This window comes from Arachis hypogaea, chromosome 16 (assembly GCF_003086295.3).
Source record: "Arachis hypogaea cultivar Tifrunner chromosome 16, arahy.Tifrunner.gnm2.J5K5, whole genome shotgun sequence".
NCBI classification, from domain to species: domain Eukaryota; kingdom Viridiplantae; phylum Streptophyta; class Magnoliopsida; order Fabales; family Fabaceae; genus Arachis; species Arachis hypogaea.
The window spans coordinates 34,256,897-34,279,624 of record NC_092051.1 but is presented as its reverse complement, the minus strand read 5'-3'; the positions used below and the strand labels follow the sequence as shown (position 1 = coordinate 34,279,624).

Sequence of the window (22,728 nt, the reverse complement as noted above, 5' to 3'; positions counted from 1 at the left end):
GAAATTACAGAAAAACCCACAAACTCATAGTAAAGTTCAGAAATGTGATTTTTGCATAAAAACTAATAAAAATATACTAAAAAGTAACTAAAACATACTAAAAACTATATAAAAACAATGCCAAAAAGGGTATAAAATATCTGCTCATCAGTTTTCAACATTCTTTTTACATAACACGCACAAATTATCATTTTGTTCTATGATTCCCAACCTACTCAGCTAGTCCTTTGTAATGACTCGGCCTACCAATGCAAACCAAGTGAACAACTCAACTCGAGGCGGAACTAGGCTTTTCCAAATTTCTTTTGTGAACCTGTAGCTCAAACTCTCCTCATCCAAAGTCGCTTCTTGCAAAACCTGTACAAATGAGTTAGTAGAATAAACACCTTCCTTGTCAAATTTTCACACTACTCTATTTTGCACTTCTACTATCAATCTAACAGATTGCAAGGCATAAAGCAGCTGATCCAAGGTATCTGTCTCCCATTGGCAGAGTTCCCGCCTCGACTGGAAGTACCAAACCCACTCTATCCTATCCCAAAATACACAATCTCCAATTACTGATCCTTTTTGGTTTGAAATCAAGAAGAGTCTCAGAAAGAAGTCTTTCAGTTTTCCCACTTGGAGCCATGTATCCTCCCAAAATCTGGTGGACCTACCATCCCCTACCTCCATAGCAAGGCCATCAATCATCTTCTTCTTAACATATTGCTCCTTTATTTGTACTTGACATATGTCTCTCCATGGGCCACCTTTCTCTGGTAAAGTCTAAGTAGACAACAAGTGATTTGTACTTGACATATGTACTTGGAGCCATGTATCCTCCCAAAATCTGGTGGACCTACCATCCCCTACCTCCATAGCAAGGCCATCAATCATCTTCTGCCTGACATATTGCTCATTTATTTGTACTTGACATATGTCTCTCCATTGGCCACTGATGAGTCCATATTTTCCGATATATTTTGGCTTGGTTTGAATGGATTTCATCACATAAACTCACACTTAAGCACCAAAATAGCATACTTTTGTGCTTGATCCCTAAATTGAACCTAAATGTGAAAACATGCGTTTTTGTGCCTAAATTAGTGTTCTTCCTCTTGGCCATTGCCACTACCCTAAGCCCAGCCATCCATCAAGCTTTCCCCTTCTTGCAGTCTCAATTTTGTCCTACCTTGGAGTTGCCATTCTTTGTTCTGTGCGTTGTGGATTCTATGTATGTCATTAACCTTACCATGCTCAGCAGCTTCTACACCTGCCCCGGACCCTTCATCACAACCCGCATCCTTTTCGTATCTTCGAACCTGTTGTATACCAAGTGAGCTTATCTTGGTTCCGTATTTGGGCCCATTTCATGTCTCCACTGGCATCGTTCCTTCTCACATTGGTGGCTACCCCGGCGGCACTCTTCCTTCCATCAAGCCCCCTAGCATTCGCCTCTCGTGAACTCGCCTCTGCCAAGAGAAGCTGTTCGCAACGATCCTCCAAATTTTTTCGCGTCCCAGCCCCTGCGGCACTCACACGTTCAATATCCAGAGGTGTAGCATCTACGATCAGAGGCTGCCTCCCCTGTCAGGTCAACACGGCAGATAGTTCAGCTGCTTCTGCCGCGCGATATTGTCCGCTACCGTCCATACTGTGCCATGTCGCATCCCCTACTCTGCTCATACATGCAGGCTCTGTGTGCATATCATCACCAGCCACATCCTGCATCCCCTGTCGGGTCACCATGGAGGAAGGGTCATACCCTACCCGTTTGGGGAGACTATTGGAGGCTCTACTCCAATAGGTCCTATCCTTCAGCCAAGACCCTTGTTGGGCCTATTTGCTCCTAGCCCATGATCCTCTCTTGTATAATCATATAGTTTATTGTCTTAATGCTCCTCATAAACATAAGATACAATTTTATTCGAATCAACATCTTGGTTAATTTCCATTGATCCATGAGAATCCTCATTTTCCTTAAATGCTGCATAATTAGCATTCCCATGATGAAGATTTAAATTTTTATGATACCATTTATTCAAATCTAAATATGAATTTATCAATCTGTCCTTCTCTTGTTCATCATTCCTGCAAAATTAAGAACTTTAGAAGCGAAAATAATTATAAATTGCAAAAATAACCAATTATTAGTCATGGATGTTCTCAAATTCGCATTCGCATATCAACATCACCTTAAAACATCTCCAATACTAATTTTAAGTTTAATTTGATTTTACGTCTCACAAATGATACATTAGTATTTATAGAAATAGTAATATAAAACTAAAAATAAAATTTGTCACTCCAATACTTAATCTCAATTCAATTAGAATTTTATATATTTTTAAATTATTCCATCAAGATAGTTATATAAATAACAAAACTTAATCGATTTTTCATTAAAGTAATACCGTCTCTCTAAAATGAGACCGATTTTATTTTATCTATCAATTTTATTAATTTCAATCTAAACTAATTTAATTCTAATTTAATTCTTAAAGTATCAAATATGATGCTCCAAAACTCTCCATTAAAATTACTCTTAAGAAACTCCTTCTACTTCTATATCTTTGCTGTCACATATTTTAAATATTTATAAAAAGATTTAAAATATTTCTTTATATACGAGGACAAAGTTTTGTGACTATACATGAGGACAAAATTTTTATCAAATTAAAATAACAAACATCAATACTTTTATAAAAGGAGTAATATGGTAGGTCTGTTAATTATACACAGGCAATAAAACTAAATTTCATAATTCTTTTAATGTACGTAGTAATAGGAGACCAAAAGTATTACATACCAGGTCTCATACCATGTGAAAGCTTAAATTTTACGCATTGTTTAAATCAGTTGAAAATAAAAGAAAAGAAAAATTTTGAAAGGAAAATGAATGGAAAACTTGCTTTTACTTCGTTTGGATGGGACAAAAAAAGAGAATTAAGAAGAAAAAAGTTGTGTGGGGCCCAGGTAATTTTTTTCATCTATGACCTGCGAAGAAAACCGAAGAAGAAAGGAGAGTCAATAGCAAAATTACTTATATACCCTTTAAGTTGTTTATGATTTTTGTATATGATTTTATTATATAGTTTTTGACAAAAAAAATAGTTAGATTTTTTTTTTGTTTATGGCATTTAAAAATCATTGAACAACGAAGACTATAAAAAAATTTTATTCATAAAAATAATATATTAAAATATTGCAAGTTAAATTGAATAACTAATTTTTTTTTTGAAAAAAATGACTTAAATGAATTAGTAAGGTATAATTTATATATAGTATAAAAAGGATATTAACGTAAATTTACTCTACTTTCATCTTCTCTCTTTTCAATTTTCTTTCTATCCAAACAAAAGAAATTTTTCTCTCTATTTTCTTTCTATTTATTTTCTTTTCATCCAAATAACATAAAAAAAAATCTACTTTTTCTTCTATTTTCTTTCTTCTTATTTTCTTTTCTTTCATTTTTTTTCCTTTCATTTTCCATACTACATCCAAATACACTCTAAAAGAACTCCTTCTGCTTCTATATCTTTGCTGTCACATATTTCAAATATTTATAAAAAAATTTAAAATATTTCTTTATACATGAGGACAAAAATTTGTGACTATACATGAGAACAAAGTTTTCATCAAATTAAAATAACAAACATCAGGGAGTAATATGGCAGGGCTGTTAACCATACACAGGCAATAAAATCAAATTTTATAATTCTTTTAATGTACGCAGGTATGGGAGACCGAAAGTATTGCATACCAGGTCTCATATAATGTGAAAGCTTAAACTTTACACATTGTTTGGATCAATTGAAAATGAAAGGAAAGAGAATATTTGAAAGGAAAATAAATGAAAAACTTGATTTTACTTCGTTTGGATAGAAAAAAAAGGAATGAAAAAGAAAAAAGTTGTGTCGGGCCAGATAATTTTTTCCATGAAAAAAGGAGAGTCAATAGCAAAATGACTTACATACCCTTTGAGTTGTTTATGATTTTTGTATACGATTCTATTATATAGTTTTTGGCAAAAAAAATGGCTAGATTTTTTTGTTTATGCCATTTAAAAATCATTGAACAACGAAAACTATAAAAAAAAATTTATTCATAAAAGTAATATATTAAAATATTACAAGTTAAATTGAATAACTAATTTTTTTGGAAAAAATGACTTAAATACATTAGTAATGTATAATTTATATATAATATAAAAAGCGTATTAACGTAAATTTACTCTACTTTTATTTTCTCTCTTCTCAATTTTCTTTCTATCCAAACAAAAAAAAATCTCTTTATTTTTTTCCGTTCATTTTCTCTTCATCCAAACAACATAAAAAAAAATCTATTTTTCTTTCTATTTTTTTTCCTCTAATTTTTGTTCCTCTCATTTTTTTCCCTTTCACTTTCCATCCTACATCCAAACACACTCTAAAAGAAAGAACTCCTTCCGTTTCTATATCTCTACTGTCACATATTTCAAATATTTATAAAAAAATTTAAAACATTTCTTTATACATGAGGACAAAATTTTGTGAATATACATGAGGATAAAATTTTCATCAAATTAAAATAACAAACATCAATACTTTTATAAAGGAAATAATATAGCAGGTATGTTAACCATATACAGGCAAGAAAACCAAATTTCACAATTCTTTTAATTTACACAATTATGGAAGATCAAAAGTATTGCATAGCAAATCTCATACCATGTGGAAGCTTAAACTTTTAGTTTCAAAAGCACCACTAATATGTAATCCTTTTACCACCCATTCACCCAACTTCATCTATTTTATTTTTCTTGGGTGGTGTTCATGAAATTTATTATAATTACGTTTATTGTTAATTTAAAAAAAAAAAACAACTAAGCCACGTTTGATAAGGGTTGATCACGGGAATAAGAAACTAGTACGAAAACTTAACAATTTTCCAATAATAAAATATTGTGTTTATTGTATTGGACATCTCACAATCCGAACATTGCGAATACTCATTCTGCGGAATAAAACATCACATGCCACACAGACTGACTTATTGGAGAAACAACAATTTCAGGATTTTGTTATGATTCTGACGAGAGATTTTACTCCATATTTACCTGCAAAGAGAAAAAAGAATGTCCTCGCCACGTGCTTTTTTACCAAGCAAATATTATTTGTTTTAACTTCAGAAACAGCAAAGGAAATTAGGAACAATGATGCAAGGCTAATAAAGTAATAAAAAAGAAACTGGCATTATGTTTTTTTTTTTTTTGTATTATTATTATTTTTTTTGCATTATATTTTTTATGCTTCAAAGTTTTTTTCTTTGGACTGGTGAAGGCCAGACAAACCCGGCCCAGACACTGAACCAACCCGAGCCCCAAAAACCGCCCAGCCTAACCCACCCTAATTCAAACTACCTCTCCCTCTCACCAAACACGCTGAACACCAGAATCTAACTCCCCAAAGCAAACATCAAAGATGGTTGGAATAGGCGGACACTGCTGCAGCTCGGCTGTTGAAGCGCGACCCTGTCACTCCTAATCAGACCTTGTCAATCACATATACTGTTCGCCAAACCCAAACCATTCTATCGATATACCCATATAGCAATATGTTACCCAAATTAATTGGCCCATCTTAGGTTTGAACGACGATCAACGTACCAATAATGTCTCTCAATGAGATGAAGTGAGACAACAGAATTACGAAGTTCAAACTAAAACTACATTTCTCCTGTCAGCTTATATATCGGCCCTAGCTAAAGAATCTCATTCATATTATGAGACATCCGTAAACTCAGAATTTCCCCTCCTACAAACTCGCAAACTAAAGATCTAGTCCATCCGAGGAAAAAGTAGGGTCAATATCATTTGAAAACCTTTCTACACCAAACACACGTCAGCATAATTTCTGACAGGAACCTAGTATCAGAAGCAGATGAAAATGGAAACATCGTGTTTTCTCCGTACTAATAAATATGGAGGAGGTTACTGAGTATTAGTCAGCTACTCTCCAAGTCCAAATCCTTTCCAATTCTGAGATACCCCCAAGTATCTCTTCCCTTCCCTATATAACTAAATCCCTTCCCTCTAGATCAAAGTATTCTCTCTCCTTCAGTTACAAACCACCTTCCATGCCTTTGCCACCCATTAACACCATAAACAACTAATGGGTCAGAGTTATTTCCCCTGAGGAAGAAGGTAAAGTATTTACAAGTTAAAGGCGCTCATTTACCATGAGCTGTTGTCAGACATAAGTTATCAACCATAATTGACTTGCTCCTTGGCAGAGAATGATTCATAATATTATGAAACACTAAAACAGAAATGGTTTATCTAAAAGCACCTTGAATTCGTGTATTTAATCTCCCCAATACAGTTAGAAGTCCCATATGAAAGCGACTCTTAAACTTTTTCTTTCGCAATCTCTTGCAATAATGTCAAAGAGAACATTTTCTCACAACTAAATATACAAGAAAGCATAGGTCAGACACAGTACAACCAAACAATAAGAAAATGTTAATAGTTGGGTGCTATGATCAGGAGAATACCTCATGAGCCCACCACTGAAGCTTTGCTAAATACTAAATTGCTCATTTAGTAAATAAGTGGAGCCTGAGTCATGCCTATAAGCCACTCACGTGCAACTAAAAAAAGGTGTTTTATTTAAGTGCACTCCACTTGATATATACATGAATTCTACTAAGTCAACAAAGAAGTCAACTTGGATCATAGAAAAGATCTAGATAATGTAAATGAAAAAAGTAAGCAACCAGCAACAGTATGAATGATTAGACGCGATGGTCTTTTAAACTTTCATCAAAGAGAAACTGTAAGCCATTTAATTGACCTAACATTATGTAATCATGTAATATCCAAGTATGAAAAGATTTGGATAATATAAGAAACTAATCAATGAATTGGTAATGTATACACTCAAGCAGAATATGCAAATAAAGAAGAATGATGAATGAAAGAACATCTCAGCAATAACTGAGTAAAAATCCTCAAGTGATATAGTTTGATCTTCGATTGAACTAGATCAAATCTTTCTCTATCCCGCATTTCCATCAGCAGCATTAACACAAAATTATAAAAGAAATAATAAAAAGGAAGCTAAACATACAAGCAGTATTCCATTATGGACAATTTCTAACCGGGGGGGTTGGAAACAAAAGGTAACAATATAAAAAAAAAACTGAGAAAAGGGAGTAACAGCATTCACTACCAGCAGACCTGAACCACAAGAGCTTCACCGAACGTCCTGAAATCTGTGGCATAGAGAGGGTCAACTGTTAAACCAAAACCAAAAGAAGAGCCAGCCAAATTGAGTTTCCCTATTCAAAGCTCAAATTCCTCTTCCCTAAGGGCCATTTCGGCGGCCTCTTCCTCCTCATCATCAAGCACAAAGTACTCATTCTTCTCCACAGGCCTAAACATATAGAACATCACCATGTAAAACGCAAGGCTCGCGGTCTCCTCGGCCGCATTGCTCACCCATTGGTACTTATAAGCAGCAATAGTCCTCAAAGCAAAGACCACAATCCTCGTGAAATACAAGTAGCCAATAACCACAATGTAGAACTGCCTGAAAAGTGTCAACTTTGAAAGGTTCCTGGCAGCCTTACCATCAGTTTTCGAAGTCTCCCTAAGCGACCTAATGGACCAAACAATCGGGAAAATAATTGCACAACAGCAAATAATATCCACAAGCAAGAAAACCTGGTTCCAGGTGACCCAATCCTTGATGAAGGGACCTGTCTCGCCAATCACAACGGAGGCCAAATTCGCCAGAACCTGAAGCGGGATCACGATCATGAGCACCTTCTTCTCCCTGTCCTGCAAGAACGGCTTCAAAAACGACCACCCGGTCCCGATCAAAACGATAACAGTGAAGAGCAAAACGACACGGATAAACTGAAAGATGTAGAACAACACGTCCCAGCCATGAGGGAGCCCCGAGACCTTGATGAAATGCTTGTCGACGGCGGCGCAGATCAGATTCAATGCCTTCATGAGGAGGAGTCCACCCATGAGGAGGTGGATTCGGTGAACGGAGCGCTTGTTGTGGTAACAAGTGTAGATCCAGAAGCCGAGGAAGACAAGGTATGTGAGGGAGAAGAAGGTGAAGAGTGTTGGGAGCTGTGTCTGACCGGCGGAGAGGTAGTCGCGGGAACCGTCGGATTCAAGATTGTAGACCTCTGTACGGACGTCCATGGACACGGAGGTGTCGGGGGCGCAGTTGGCGAAGAAGAGAGAGTATTCGTTTGGCGAGGAAACCGGGTAGGAGCGTTTGAAGGAGGCGGAGGGAGGTGGCGATAGGTCGCGGAAGGTGAAGAGGCGGAAGATGTAGTGAGAGTCGAGAACGCAGAAGGAAGGGTTCTGCTGGATCTCGATGAGGACTTGGAGGAGCGATTCTTCGTTCAGGAGGAAGAACCCTAGGCGTGAGGATTCCGGCTGGGCGGCCGAGGAGAGCGCCGCCACGGAGACGGAGGAGACGGCGATGGTGACGTGGCCCCTGTGTGTGAACCCGAACTTCTCGAAGAGGATCATTGGCCGGGTGTCGGATTTTATGGTGAGGGACTTGATCTCGGCGCTCGACGGCGGAGTGAGGGCGGAGAGGAGGAGGAACATGAAGAGGAGGAGGAGCGGCTGCAGCGAGGGTGGTTTCGTCATTTTGTGGGAATTGGAGAAATTGGGAATCGGAAATGGGTGAAAGTGGGATCCAAACTACAAACTCTAATAACTAAACTAGAGAATGCAGATCTGAAGAAGCAACAAAACGAGTATAGTTTGTGAAGGAAGCAATGAAAATAAACGAATGAATGAATGAATGAATTAAACGCGTTGTAGAGTCACCAAACGACGACGTGACATCTACGCGGACGTGATAAATTCACTGGGCTAAGTTTCCTTTTTGGGTTCATTCTGCTCTGGTGAATGGATTATTTGGGCTTTTTCAAGCCCTTCTTTACTTTTGCCAATATTGTTCATGTGCTCTCTCAACTGTATGAAATCTTCTGACAAAAAAGAAACTCTATGAAATTTCATTTTCATATTAGAATGAACCACAACAATTTTTTAATTATCTAATTGCTAAAAAAAATATACTTTTGATTTATGTTAAAAAAAAGTATAATAAAATATTTGAAAATACAATAAAATTATTTAAATTTGATAAAAAAAAAAACCCAATCACATTTATCAAAATTGAATCGATAATCGACTCAGATAAAATATTGAATACTGAATCGGTGATTGAATCGATAATCGACTCGGATAAAATACTAAATACTGAATCGGTGATTCAACCAATGAATCACCGATTAAATTATTTAATGTAATAATAATTAAATAAATATATAAAGTTATATAATAAAATAAAAATTTAAATAAAAAATAAATAAATATATTGTTAACAGTATTTGGCTTAGTGTTAAGTGTGACGTGCTCTAGATAAAAGGTTTTAAATTTAAACAATATTTTATTATTTTTTTGATTAAAAAATTAATTTTAATATACTAATAATATAAAATATTTTATACAATCGTATAATTACATACCGTTATATTATAAAAAATAACTAATATTTTAAATTAATTTTAAAATTTTTTGAAGTCCCACAAGTCCCAAATAGCTCAATATCTGAAAGTAAAAAACATTTGTAATGCTTGGAGGTGCAAGAAAGCCCGCGTGGCGTGTGCGTAGGTTCATTGTGGGCTCTTTTTGAAGGCTTTTTGTTGGTGCTCTTATTGTGATCCAGTGTGTTGTTAGTCCACTTGTGAAGGCACGCGGGTGACATTGATCCACCGAATCAACTAATCCGGTTTAATCCAAATTTGATTGGTTTTGTCTAGAATTGGAAGTGAGTCAAATTAATTCATGAGTCAGTTTGAGCTTGACTTGTTAATAGTTCCATATACTAAATTCGTGAGTTGGTGAGCCGAGCTTAATTCTAAAATTAAGTTCATAAATTAAATGTGCCGAACTTAAGTTTGGATAAGCTCAGCTCATTGGCTCATTTGCATGCTCTTTTTCTCACTTCTTCAGCCCACACTTGCCTTGAAAATCTGAAATCACTCAACAAACACATCAAGGCATCAAATGGGATTAAAGTGAATAAAATTTAGCAATTAAAAGGCCTAAAAAGCATGTTTTTACTTTCAAGCACAATTTAGGAAGAAATCATGAAACTATGCTATTTCAATGGATAAATGCAAGAAAAGTTGATGAAATCCACCCAAATAGAGTAAATAAATACCATGAAATGTGGATTCATTACATCTCCACACTTAAATAATAGCATGTCCTCATGCTATACTCAAGAAAGAAACAAGGGGTATTATTTTTATTCAATGCAAGTAGACTACCTACATGCAATCTATCTAAATGAATGCAACTACTTAGTCAAAATAAATCAATTTCCAAGAAAGAATATATGAATATAAGGGCTAAAGAAATCTTAACCAAGTCAAATCCATAATTGATTAGAGTTATTGAAAAGCATTTATAAACTTGCAAGATAAGAATTAAACATAGGTGAAAACATGTAACTGAGCAACCGAACCCTCGTCGGGTGTGTATCCGCTCTAGCCACTCAAGTATATAGGGTCATTCACTCATTTCTCTTCTAATCATGCTTTCTAAGCCTTGTCTTTCATCTAACAATCAACACTTATTCAATGTATGCATACAAATATCATGAGGGCTTTTCCATAGGTTGTAATGGGGCTAGTGTCTAGGTAAGGTTATATGTGGTCGAGTGAGCTTCAAATTTGAATCTTTGACTAACTTAAGCTCCCACTTAACCTACATAACCTATACAACTCAAAGCAAACCAAACTACCCATTCCTCACTTTTCTTAAACACTCATGCATTTTCTTTTTAATCACAACTCATATGCATTGTTATTGTTATTCTATTTTGAGGCATTTTGTCCCCTTTTTATTATCTTTTTTTTTTCAAACTAACATATATACAAGAGTATCAATGTATATGGTTTAAGTATTTGATACATGAGTATTGTTCTGTGGGTTACCTAAAACAGAGAGATCGGTCTCGGACGAGACCTTCTGATATGGTTGAGACTGCCATGCCCGAGCTATTGGAGAGGAGAAGTTACTGGTCCTCATCACCGGAGGGGGGAGGTACCTGCAAGAGACTCCGATGCTTAAGTCAGTATGGGCTTTAGGCAGGTTTTTTGTAGAATTGGAGTATGAGTTATACCTGGGTGCTCCAGTGTATTTATAGCAGCTTTGAGTGACCTTCCTTGAGATAAGTTTTTTATCTTATCTTATCTTTGGTGGGTGAGATCACCTATCTTTTGGCCAGCCGCCTTCTTAGCAGGCGGTGACTCTTCTTTCTTGGGCTTCTTTGGGCCTTTTAGGTTTGTCCGAGCTCTTTCATAGTGAGGTCGGTGATCGACCAACTTTTAGAAGAGGTCAGCCGGCTTTCGGTCCAACCCGGACCCTACAGCTCGGCCCAGGGTATGAATAGTGCCCCTACTTGAGCTTCGATCTTCCCCGTGAGGTCATGCTTCTAAGCTTTGATCCTTTTGAGGAAGTCGTGTTCAAGCATCTGTCTGGTCTGCTCCTTCTTATGTGAGTTTCACGTCATTAAATGCTATTTTAAAATGCGAAGCATTTTTTTGCTTTTGCTTTCGCTCCTTTATTGCTGCGCTCATTTCTCAAGAGCGTTGTTTTCTTGGGAGTATACAAGCGCTTTTAAAGCCTATTAGTTGGACTTTTATCCCTTTGGCCGTTTCTTTTTCCCTCTTTACATTTTGTTTGAAATCTCTGCTTGCTCTTCGTCTTCATACCTGAAAAAGAATTTCTTTTCTTCGGTTCTTGCTCTATTGATTTTGCCCCAAGCTTCCTACTTTCTTTGAAGTTGTCGTTGGGGATTGTTCGTGTCTCTGCTGTGCATTCGTTGTGGTCACCACATTTTTTATCGTAGGTTGGTGCTTTTTCTTTCTTTTTTGTGCCTTATGTATTTCCTGGTTGATTGATGGTTGTGACTTCCCTCTATTTGATCTTCTGGTGGTATTGCATGTTTTTTGTTTCTCTGAGAGAAGTTGAAATCTTTATCTTTGCCGCTTGTTTTCGGAAGTGTCGGCGCTGGGTTTTTTAGTTTTCTTTCGTGCTTTTTTTCTTTTTGGTGAAGGGACTAGGGCTTTGATTCCTCCTGTTCTTCCTTTTCTGTATCTGCTTTGTTGCCTCCAAAGGTCATTCCGGGGTTTTGGCGATGGTTTCCTTGTTTCTTGCGAACTCTGGGGCGCCCTTTCATTTGCTGTGTGCTTGCTTCGCTTGTGTTGATTATGTCCGAGTTGTTTTGGTGGTGACATTCCTTTTATTTCCTTACTGTAGGTGTAGTTTCTTATGTCTTCTCGTAAGAATATTGTTGAGATGTCAACAAAGCTCCCTGCTGGTATGGCTGACTGGTTAGATTCCATAGTGTTAATGTGTGTTATTGTAGCTGATCCAGAGTATTGTGAGAAGCTTAGGAGGTTTCATAGGATTTGTGGGAGTAGGGACGATGAAAAGAACTATGAGCTGGTGTCGTTAGGAACGGAGGAAAAGGGGATAAAGTTTAGTGTATAAGTTAAGTGTAGTTAGGTTTGAGAACCTTTAGGTGACCACCTATTTATGGCTTCTGTTTTTAGAAAGGGAATGAATTTGAAAGGTTCTATTATTTGGTTCTTGAATTATTAAGGAAGATGTGTTTTGAGTTTAATCCGTTTAAGGAAAGTTTATGTTTTAAGATTGATTTAAATATAAAAGAACCTGTTTTGAAGTTTGATTAAAGAAGTACTTTTGGAGCAGTTTTAGTGGATTTTAAAAGAAATTGAACCTTGATTAATTAAATTCGTTTTGCTTTTGAAGTATTCTTTAAATCTTTGACTTAGCAAGACTAACAATTCTGAGCCTTGGAAAGGTTTCCAACTTAAGCATGAAATGAAATTGGTTTTTGGGCTTAAATAACTTTGGTTTTGAAAGTGGTTCTGAAAGTGATTCGGGACTTTTTGGCTTACATGCCTTGATGTTGACTTTTAATCTTCGTTTTAATTTATTTCAATTTAAGTAACTATGATTCCGAGGATTTCTAAAGAATTTAAGAAATGAGGCAGGTCATTTTCTCTAGAGTCTTGAGTCTTTGCCAAGGTTGTTAATTAATAAATCTGATTTGAAATCGTCAAACAAATGATTTAAAAGTGAAGGATTGAGTCTTTTCAAAGAAAATCTCCTTTTAGTATGACATTTTTGAAAGAGTCTTGTTTTCAATTCGATTTATTAAGAAAAGTATAATGTTTTAAATTCAATCTTTTGAGGAGAGATTTTATTTTAAGTTATGATTTGGGTTTAGTTTGTTAATAAGAAGAAAGAAGGAGAAAAGAGAACATGGCACGTGTGATTATGAAATGATTAAAAGGTAACGAGAGGGTGACGAAAAGTAAATAGTTAAAGTGCTAATGTGAAAATGTTAAGCCATGGGCTTTATGTGTGAGTAGTTGAGCGGGGATGCCTGTGTATATGTAGTAGCTTCCAGGAGAAAGGAGCACATGCTTCAGCTAGAGAATCAGCGCCTGCAAAGGTTTGGAACCTTGCAGAGGTTATGCCGCTTGTAGGGATAGACATGCATCATGTTGCATTTGTGTGCTTTGTTTAGGTGTGCTTAAGTGTTTTAGTTTGCTTATTTGATGAATTCTTTTTAACTGGTAACTGTGATACTTGCTGTAACTGTTCTGTATATATGTTTGCCTTAGATTTGTTTGTGTTTGTGATTGATTCTGTTGAGATTGAGTTTCGATGGTGAATTGTTTTTATTTGGGCCAGATGCCGAGATTTGATTATGTTTGGGCCGGAGGCCATGATTGACTAGATTAGTGATAAGTTTCGATTAAAATGTTATTTCACATGGAATTTTTGTAAGAGAAATACGAATTTTAGATTTTAATAATAAGTTGATAATCACTATGTTTTGAAAATAGTTTTAATTACAATATCTTTTTACGATAATTCTTAAAAATTCTCTACTGAGAACCCTTTCGAGGATGATGTTCTCACCCGCCTACAGACTTCTCTTTTAAGGAAACAGACGAAGAAGCTTAAGAAGAGTTTTTTTTTTAGTTTAACTTATGCGATATGGATGTATTAGTTTAGTTATTATTATTCTTCTCTCGCCATCAATATTATAATTTTTGTAAGAGGGATAGGAGTTGTATGATTTGTATGTATATAATATGTATAAGTTACTTGAGTAAGTAGTTTTGTTTATGTATATGCTTGTTTGTTTTATTGTAAAAGTATTTTTCCGGTTTTTCAAATAAAATAGCGACACGGTTTCAAGTCAAAGGCTCATATTTTATTATTAAATATATGAAGTCGTCGTAATACCTTTTGCTATCAGAGTGGCGCAACCGGAAGCGTGACATTCTAATAGTGAGGGTGTTACATGCGGCACTTGCCCGCGTGTGTGAGTACACCAAACAGAGCGAATGGCAACGTGCGCAGCCATAAGCCCGCGTACGCACCCCCTTCATTTTCTTTAAAAAGATGCTAAGGTGCATGACGTAGGAAAATCGTTGGTTCGGAATTTTCACAAAATATTTCCATTAAAGTATAGATCCAAACCAACAATTAATCCTCAATCAAAGTTTAATTTTGTTTGTCACAATACAAACCAATAAAAACCAATAGTATTTAAACCTCGGGTCGTCTCTCAAAGAAATTATAGTGAAGTGTGCATATTATTGGTTATGAGATATTTTGGGGTTTTTAGTATGATGAGCAAGAAATGTAAATTACAAGAAAATAAAGCTAAAAACTAAGATAATATAAATGCTAAAAGACACTCATGGAAAGGATTAAGAGTCAAGGCTTCCTATCTAGATCATTGACCACAACATGGTAATCACAAAGAGTTAATTCCACTTAGTTTTCCTTTAACATCGGAGGAAAAAGTCAAGTGGACGTAGTTGATCCTAAAACCAACTAATAACCTTAAATTGCCAATGACACTGGACATCAATGACATCAAGGCACCTAAGTCCTCAATCTCAAGCCAAGAGTGCTAAAATCTACTCTAAAATCAAACCAAGCATTTTATCAAACACTTGGGAGGCATAAAATGAAAGTATCATAAAAGTGCAATAATAGTAAAATCTAAAGCTACCAAATACAAGATAACAATAATAACAACTCAATTAAGCAACAATATACATAGAAACTTCAAATTGCATTAAATGAAAATCTAAATCAACAAGATTTCATAAGATCAAAAGCAACAAAATAAAGAAAATAGCAAGTAAAACTAAGGGAACAAAGATGTAACAACATGAAATTGCAAGAAATTGCAAGAAAGTTAAATCAAAATAAGCATCAAAATCTAAATCTAAGAGGAAATTAAACTAATTCTACCCTAATTCTAGAGAGAAGAGAGAGCTTCTCTCTCGAGAATATAACCTAAAACATATATCTAAGCTAAACCTAATTGCTCTCCCCTCAATTCTTCTTGAATTTGGCCTCAAATACTTCAAAAATGAGTTGGATCTGGGCTTGAAGAGGTCCAGAAATCGCCAGCCACGTTTTCCTTAAGTGAGTCACGTACTTCGTGTCACACGTACGTAGAAGACATGCATACGCGTGACATGGCGAAAATCTCAGGTCACGCCTACGCGCAAGGCATGCACACGCGTAACTGGGCAATATTCCAAAATTTTGTTTCTTCATGAATTCTCCACTTTTACATATTTTTTCTTCATTTCTTCAATCCAATATTTGCCTTCTAAACCTGAAATCACTTAACAAACACATCAAGGCATCGAATGGAATTAAAGTGAATTAAATTTGGCAAATTAAGGGCCTAAAAAGCACGGTTTTACTCTTGAGCAAAATTTAGGGAGAATTTACAAAACCATACTATTTTAATGAATAAATGTAGGAAAAGTTGATAAAATCCACCAAATTCAATACAAGATAAATCATAAAATTGTGGTTTATCAGTGCAGATTTCACATTTTACATCTCCAACTTCCGACGTGCATAACTCTTAAGTTAAAAATAATTTTTCATCCATTCTTCAAACAGTGTAAACTTCACGGACCCAATTTTTATATAAAATAAGTTTGGAAAAGTTTAGGGGTCTGCAAGCCGAGTTATGGCTCACTGAAGTTTAGCCAAAAATTTAGTTTTTTACAAAACTTCTCCAACCTCTATTTTACCAAAATCATATCTCATTATCAACACTAGAATAACTCTAAAACATACCAAATCACATATTATTATTTTACATTCATATCATAACACTCCCATACACAATTTCACCAATTCTAATCCCAATCATTCACATTCAACACCACATCTATACTCAATCATTAATATATCATTGTTATTCATAATAATCATTATTTCATCAACCATTCACCACATCCATTTAACAACATACCTAACACCCACATCAAACAACACATAATTCAATAATCAAAACTACCACATATACACCAACATATGATTCATCTTATCCTATGGTCCTCTAGCCTAAGTTTTCACAAGACATTATATATTACATAGGAGAAACCAAAATTATACCTTAGCCGATTTCTCCCTACGCCAAAGACACCTCAAATACTCAAGACCACAAGCCTCCATTATCAAAATTCAGCACCCAATGTTCACTTCCAAGCTTTCAATCACCTCAATTATGTTCCACAATACATATTCACTGCCTAATATACATTATCACATACATATACACAAACTTAATACTTAACCACAAGTAATCAAGAAACTCACTAGGGTTTGAGAATCCTCACCTTCCGGACGGAAAATTGGGTCAAAACCCGGCAAGCCCACTAAGTTAGCTTGATCCTAAACATCAAAACCAACAAAATCTCAACACCCAAATCATATGATTTTCGAAATTGGGAGAGGAGAGAATTGAAAATGAAAAGTGACTTCCTTACCTAATTGAGTATTAGACTTTGTAGAGCTCGACGCTACGGTCACGTAGCCGCAAACGGTGTGGTGATCAAAACTTGGAGTAGCAAGATATATGGATTTGAATTGAAAACAAGGGTTTGGAACTTTTCTTCTCTTCCCTTGTGTTTTCCAACTTGAAACAGTAAGGAAGGAGGAAGAAATAAACTGAGCTCATACGATTAAGTGGATTGGTTGGGTCATTGGCCTATTTTGGGCCCGATTTGACCGGTTCGGCCCATTTGTTCCAATTTTAGACCAAATTTTTTAAAATTAGTGTCAAAATTCATATTTTAATTAATTTTACCTCATTAAACTATAAAATTTAATTTTTATTTTTTTGATTAATAATTAATTTATTAGCTAATTATTTACTAATTACGTGAGGTTTACATCTGTACTATGTAATCTTATTTAGTTGAATGAATGTAAATTTATACTTATTAGAATGAATTCTTTTCATAAACAAAAACAGTACCAAAATTTCTTAATTTTAACATCGAAATTTTGCTTAAAAAAAATTTTTTTTAGTGCTGCATTTTTTTCTTATTCTTCTTCTTTCTTTCTTTCTTTCTTTCTTTCTATTATGTTGTTCTTACTTCTTTTAGCATCATTATTTTTCATATTAGACTTGAACAAATATATCTGTACTGTACTGTATTGCAATCATATTTAGTTGAATGAACTTAGGTTTACACTTATTGAATTTAATTTTTGCCATCAAAAAATAGCATTGAAATTTATTAATTTTGACACTGAAATTTTGCTACAAAAACACAAAAATCTCTTCTTTAATGTTGTATTTTTTACTTCTTATCCTTCCTTCTTTCTTTCTTTCTTTTTTTTTTTTCTGTTGCTCTTACTTTTTTTATAGGAGTTGTAACACCCTAACTACCAAAACTCACGCTTTCGGCTGCGCGACTCTAATAGCTCGGACATTACGACTTTTATACTATTTAATACTAAAATATGAGCCTGTTTAAAACTTTAAACCGCAATACCGCTCCCAAAAATACTTTTATTATGTAACGTACATCCATACATACCATACAACTTACAAAAACTCTCAAAGAGTACATATATATATATATATATATATATATATATATATATATATATATATATATATATATATATATATATATATATATAAGGAAAAGTCTAGGAGGTCAGCAACTTTGTTAAATTCTGGCCAGCATGTAACTAGCAAAGAAAAGTGAGCTATTGCGATGAAATCTCACACCAATCTCACACCATTAAAATCATCATTGATAGCTATTTGATGGCTACAAATCACAAAAGTTGCTGGCCCTCTAGAATTCCTCATAAAATAATATTACAAGCATTAACCGATACAATCCCTATCCCTCTTACAGAATACATAAAGATAAAGGCGAGGGAGCAGTAAACAATAACTAAAGCAATATAAACATCACGACAACAACTAGATAAGCTTTTTATGACTTCTGCGTCCATATCCTGAAATGGAAAAATTGTAGGGGGGGTGAGAACATCATCCTCGAAAGGGTTATCAGTAGAAGGTTTTTGGGAATTACTGTAATAGGATACGTGAAGGTAAACCGTACTAGTGATTAATAACCGTCTTATGCCTCTTTTAAAAAACAACGGTTTACAAATATCTATGCTGAACCAAAATAGCCTTTCATATTTTTCCAAACCAGAAACACAAAACCGAAACCAGCCATCGGTCCATCTCATTTCAACCACGGCCCTAGGCCCAAACACTCCAACCAACAATAAATCACCACAGTCCAACAGAGTCTCAGTCGCAAATATAAATAGGAAGATTCAAGCACAAACAAACAGTTAATGCAAGTAGAACAATTAGCAGTTCATCACAAGTAGTCACAAAGGCAAACTAAGTACAATATGCACACCCAAACAATGTCACATAGATGCATATGATGCATGCCTGTCCTAGTGGCTGATGATATCATCTGTCAGTTATAGAGCCAACCCAACAAGTCTTGGTAGTTAACCATTGGACTGTCCCTCTGTCGCGCATCCCCAACTCGAGTTATTCTCGATCATCATCATGATCATAATCATAATCCATAACCAACACCCTCACAGGTGTATATTCACGGGGGCGAGCTCATCCGGGACTTTCACAGTGCCCGGCCACACTTACGACATAGGGTCAGCAGAGTCTTAAGTCTCCACCTGGAGCACGTGGTGGCTAGCCACTACTTTCTTCCAGGAAACTGTGTCTCTGATAGTGGAAGTGCAAATCACAATTATCAATAATTCAGCATATATGCATTCATTCTGAGCCATGAATCAACATTCATCTCAACCATCCGACTTAAATTCATAACTCATAGTTAGCCATCCGGCTCATAGTTCAATCTAGAACCAGCCAAAATTCATAATTATACACAGCCATTCCGGCTCATAACAAAACAGCACTTCCACCATCCAACATCATCAAATTCATAAAATCGGCATTCAAGGCATAAATCACTTTTTCTCAATTCATTTCACTTTGAAATCAAATTTCAACTCTTTTCATCCTTGGCTTTAAAGATCTCATTTCTCAAATCATCTCAGGCTCATAAGCCACTTTTACTCAAAGTAAGTTCCCTTTTTAAAACAAAGCCACCATCGGCATTCTCTTTCCAAAACTTCCAAAACCATGGCAAGTTAAGGATCTCTTTGAAATATTCAAAATCACCCATCCAACAATGAGATTTTATAATAAAAGTTCCTCGGCAGAATCTCAAGTCTTTAGGGAAGGACAACCTATCTCAATTTCTTAGAAACTCATTGAAACTCTTAAAATCATGGATTCTCGGTTCAAGTAAATAAAAACTGAATTTATTATGAAACCGAGTCATACAAAATCACGAGTTCCAACCCAATCCAAAAGAATCCATTCACTTGAAACGAAACCAGTCCATTTGAATCAAACCACTTTCAAATTTCTTCTTGAAACCAATTCTCTAACCTCTTCCAAGAGGTCTCAAACGTAATTATTCAATCAAAAGTCCCATTTCCTTTAAAATCACAAAGAGTAGGGGTGTCCATGGATCGGATCCGATCCGCATATCCGCGGTGTTTATCCGAATCCGATCCGAAAATTGCGGATATGGATCCGATCCGCAAGGCTTTCGGATCGGATCGGATTGCGGATTTTGTGTTGGTATCCGCATATCCGCGTATCCGTAAAAATAAAGAAATAAATAAGTAAAATATTCTTTTTATATTTTATTTTAACTAATAATTATCATATATGTTAAATTATTTTAATTTATTATTCAAGAAAAGTATGTTTAATATTATTTTAACAGTAAACATATTTAAAAGAATAGAAAAAATAAATTTTATTGATATTTTTTTAATAAAAATAAGCTTTTAAAAAGATTTTTGTGTTGCGGATATATCCGATATCCGATCCGATCCGATCCGCAAATGTGCGGATCGGATTGGATCGGATCCAACCTTAAAAACTGTGGATATTGGATCCGATCCGATCCGATAATTTTAGTGCGGATCGGATCGAAATTTTGGCCATATCCAATCCGATCCGATTCGATAATTTTAGTGCGGATCGGATCGAAATTTTGGCCATATCCGATCCGCGGACACCCCTAACAAAGAGCTCCCCTGAACAAAGCCCTTAAGTATAACCAAAAGCAAGAGCCCTTTTTTACATTAAAACCAATATTAGAACATAATATTTTCCTTCAGGGATTCAAATGGTAAAATAATTCATTTCCAAATAAATCTAACTCGAGCCATATAGTTTACTTAAATAGCTTAAGCTCAAAAACATCAATATTTTCTTAATAACTCAATTAATACAATTTCTCAAATATTTTACTTTTCTAAATAACTTGTCAAACAAAGTCTAGGATTTTATAGAAATTTCGGCAGCACCTCCCCTAAAACTTGGACTTTGCCACCCGGTTCGGGTCCCAACTAAACTGTTTCACAATCCTTTTCAACAGCCCAAAATCCAAAAATCAGTTCAAAGGCAAGCTAAATCCAACAGTCACCTCATTTTCATATTTCAAGAAAACCGTTTCAAAATCAATTCATTATCAGCCGATTAAACTCATTTCCAAAGCTTTAAAGAAACGGTTCAACAACAATTCATTTATCAAAACTAAGTCAATTAAAGTAAACCAGGCTGAATCCAAAAGTGTATTCTATTTTTCACATTATCAAGACAATTAACTCAACTCAAATAAATTCTCAAAGGATTAAACTTGATCTCAAATCTTTAAAAGAATCAACTTGAAAACATTCCGTTTCACAAGGCCGCACAACAATCCAACCAACAAACGTTCATAATTATTCAAGACAAATCAAACAATACATAAGGCCGATACAATCACCAAATACACATTTTCTCACATCAGTATTCATATGTAATAATTCCAATATATAAAATATAGTTTTCGAAAAGTGCCCCTACCTCAACACGTTGAAACCACAACCCAAACTCGTTAACCGACTCCTTTTTGCTCAGCCCAAAATCACCGGCAATCAAAACCTCGGCTCTGCCTGCTCCCTCAAAAACAGGAGCAGCTTCAAACCACAACTCCAGTTACTTTTGCAACAGCATATGAAACCTTAAATCGCAGCATGTGGCCCCGATAACTAAATCCTAAACATTAACAACGTGAAAACCTTAATAATACACAACTGAAAACCAATGCAAGGGTTCCGAGACAAAGGTACTTACTGTAATGACAAAAACGAAACAACCAAAACTCCGAATTGACCCGGCAGCAATTGTGGCATCAGATCTCTCAGAGCAAGAACAACAACGGCCTCAGTATCAATTATGCCATTTTTGAATGATAAACAAGCAACGATGTTCCAAGAATGGAGTTTGGGAATGCAGGGGAGCTGCTGTCAGGTGATATCAATGGTGTTCCCCTTCAGGCTCGATGGCGACTGACCTGTGACGGCAAGCTCCCTTCGACGACAGCAGCGACGGTGGTGCACGGTGCTGGCGGCGACGACTCCAGCGCGGTAACGAGGATGGAGCTTCTTCTCGGTCAGTGGTTCGCAGCTCACGGTGACGCGCAAAACTCCTCCTGCGGTGGTGACTGCTCCACTCTCCTCTGCGGCGGCACCGAAGATCCAAGACGGCGACGCGATCTCAAACCCCACGGATAGGACGGTGGTGATGGCAGTTCTACCCTCTCACCTCCATCGCGTCTCACTCTCGACACCTCTCCCTCACCCCTGTTCGACTGGCACCAGGGCAGACTACACGGAACGGCGGCGACGAGCGTGCAGAGCGCGACGACTCTGGCAGTCACAGCGGCAGCGAAGCAGCAGCTCTTCGCTCTATTCCTTTGTTTCCCGTGTTTTCTCCCCTTCCCTTTTTATTTCTTTCTTTCATTCAAGAAGAGGGGAAAGTTGTGCATGCTGTTGCTGCTGGGTGAGGGAAACATTGTGGGTGTGTGCTGCGCATCGAATTGGAGAAAAGGGGGGAAAGGTCTGCTGTGCTAGGGGTGGCAATGGGCAGGGTAGGGTAGGGTTTAGATCCAACCCTAATCCTATCCGTGGGTTGAGAATATCTCAACCCTAACTCTATCCGCTCTTAATATGTGGGCGACTTTACCCGTGGATTATAAAAACTATACAACATTATTATATAACTTGATGATAATTTAAAATAAAACTGATTTTTATGTAAAAAAAATATTAAATTATCAATTAATGATTTTCTTTTAATGGTTAAGGATCTTTTGCATTTAATGAGAGGTCTTTGATTCAACATCCACTTAAAATATATTTTTATATAAGTA

At 35.9% G+C, this 22,728-nt stretch overlaps 1 protein-coding gene across 1 annotated transcript; it reads right to left on the bottom strand.

Moving 5' to 3' along the window:
• Positions 1-6,936: 6,936 nt before the first annotated feature.
• Positions 6,937-9,044, bottom strand: LOC112758979 (protein CANDIDATE G-PROTEIN COUPLED RECEPTOR 7). The gene has a single exon (XM_025807776.3). The coding sequence runs from the start codon at positions 8,639-8,641 to the stop codon at positions 7,307-7,309; it is 1,335 nt and encodes a 444-aa protein (XP_025663561.1). The 5' UTR covers positions 8,642-9,044; the 3' UTR covers positions 6,937-7,306.
• Positions 9,045-22,728: the final 13,684 nt, after the last annotated feature.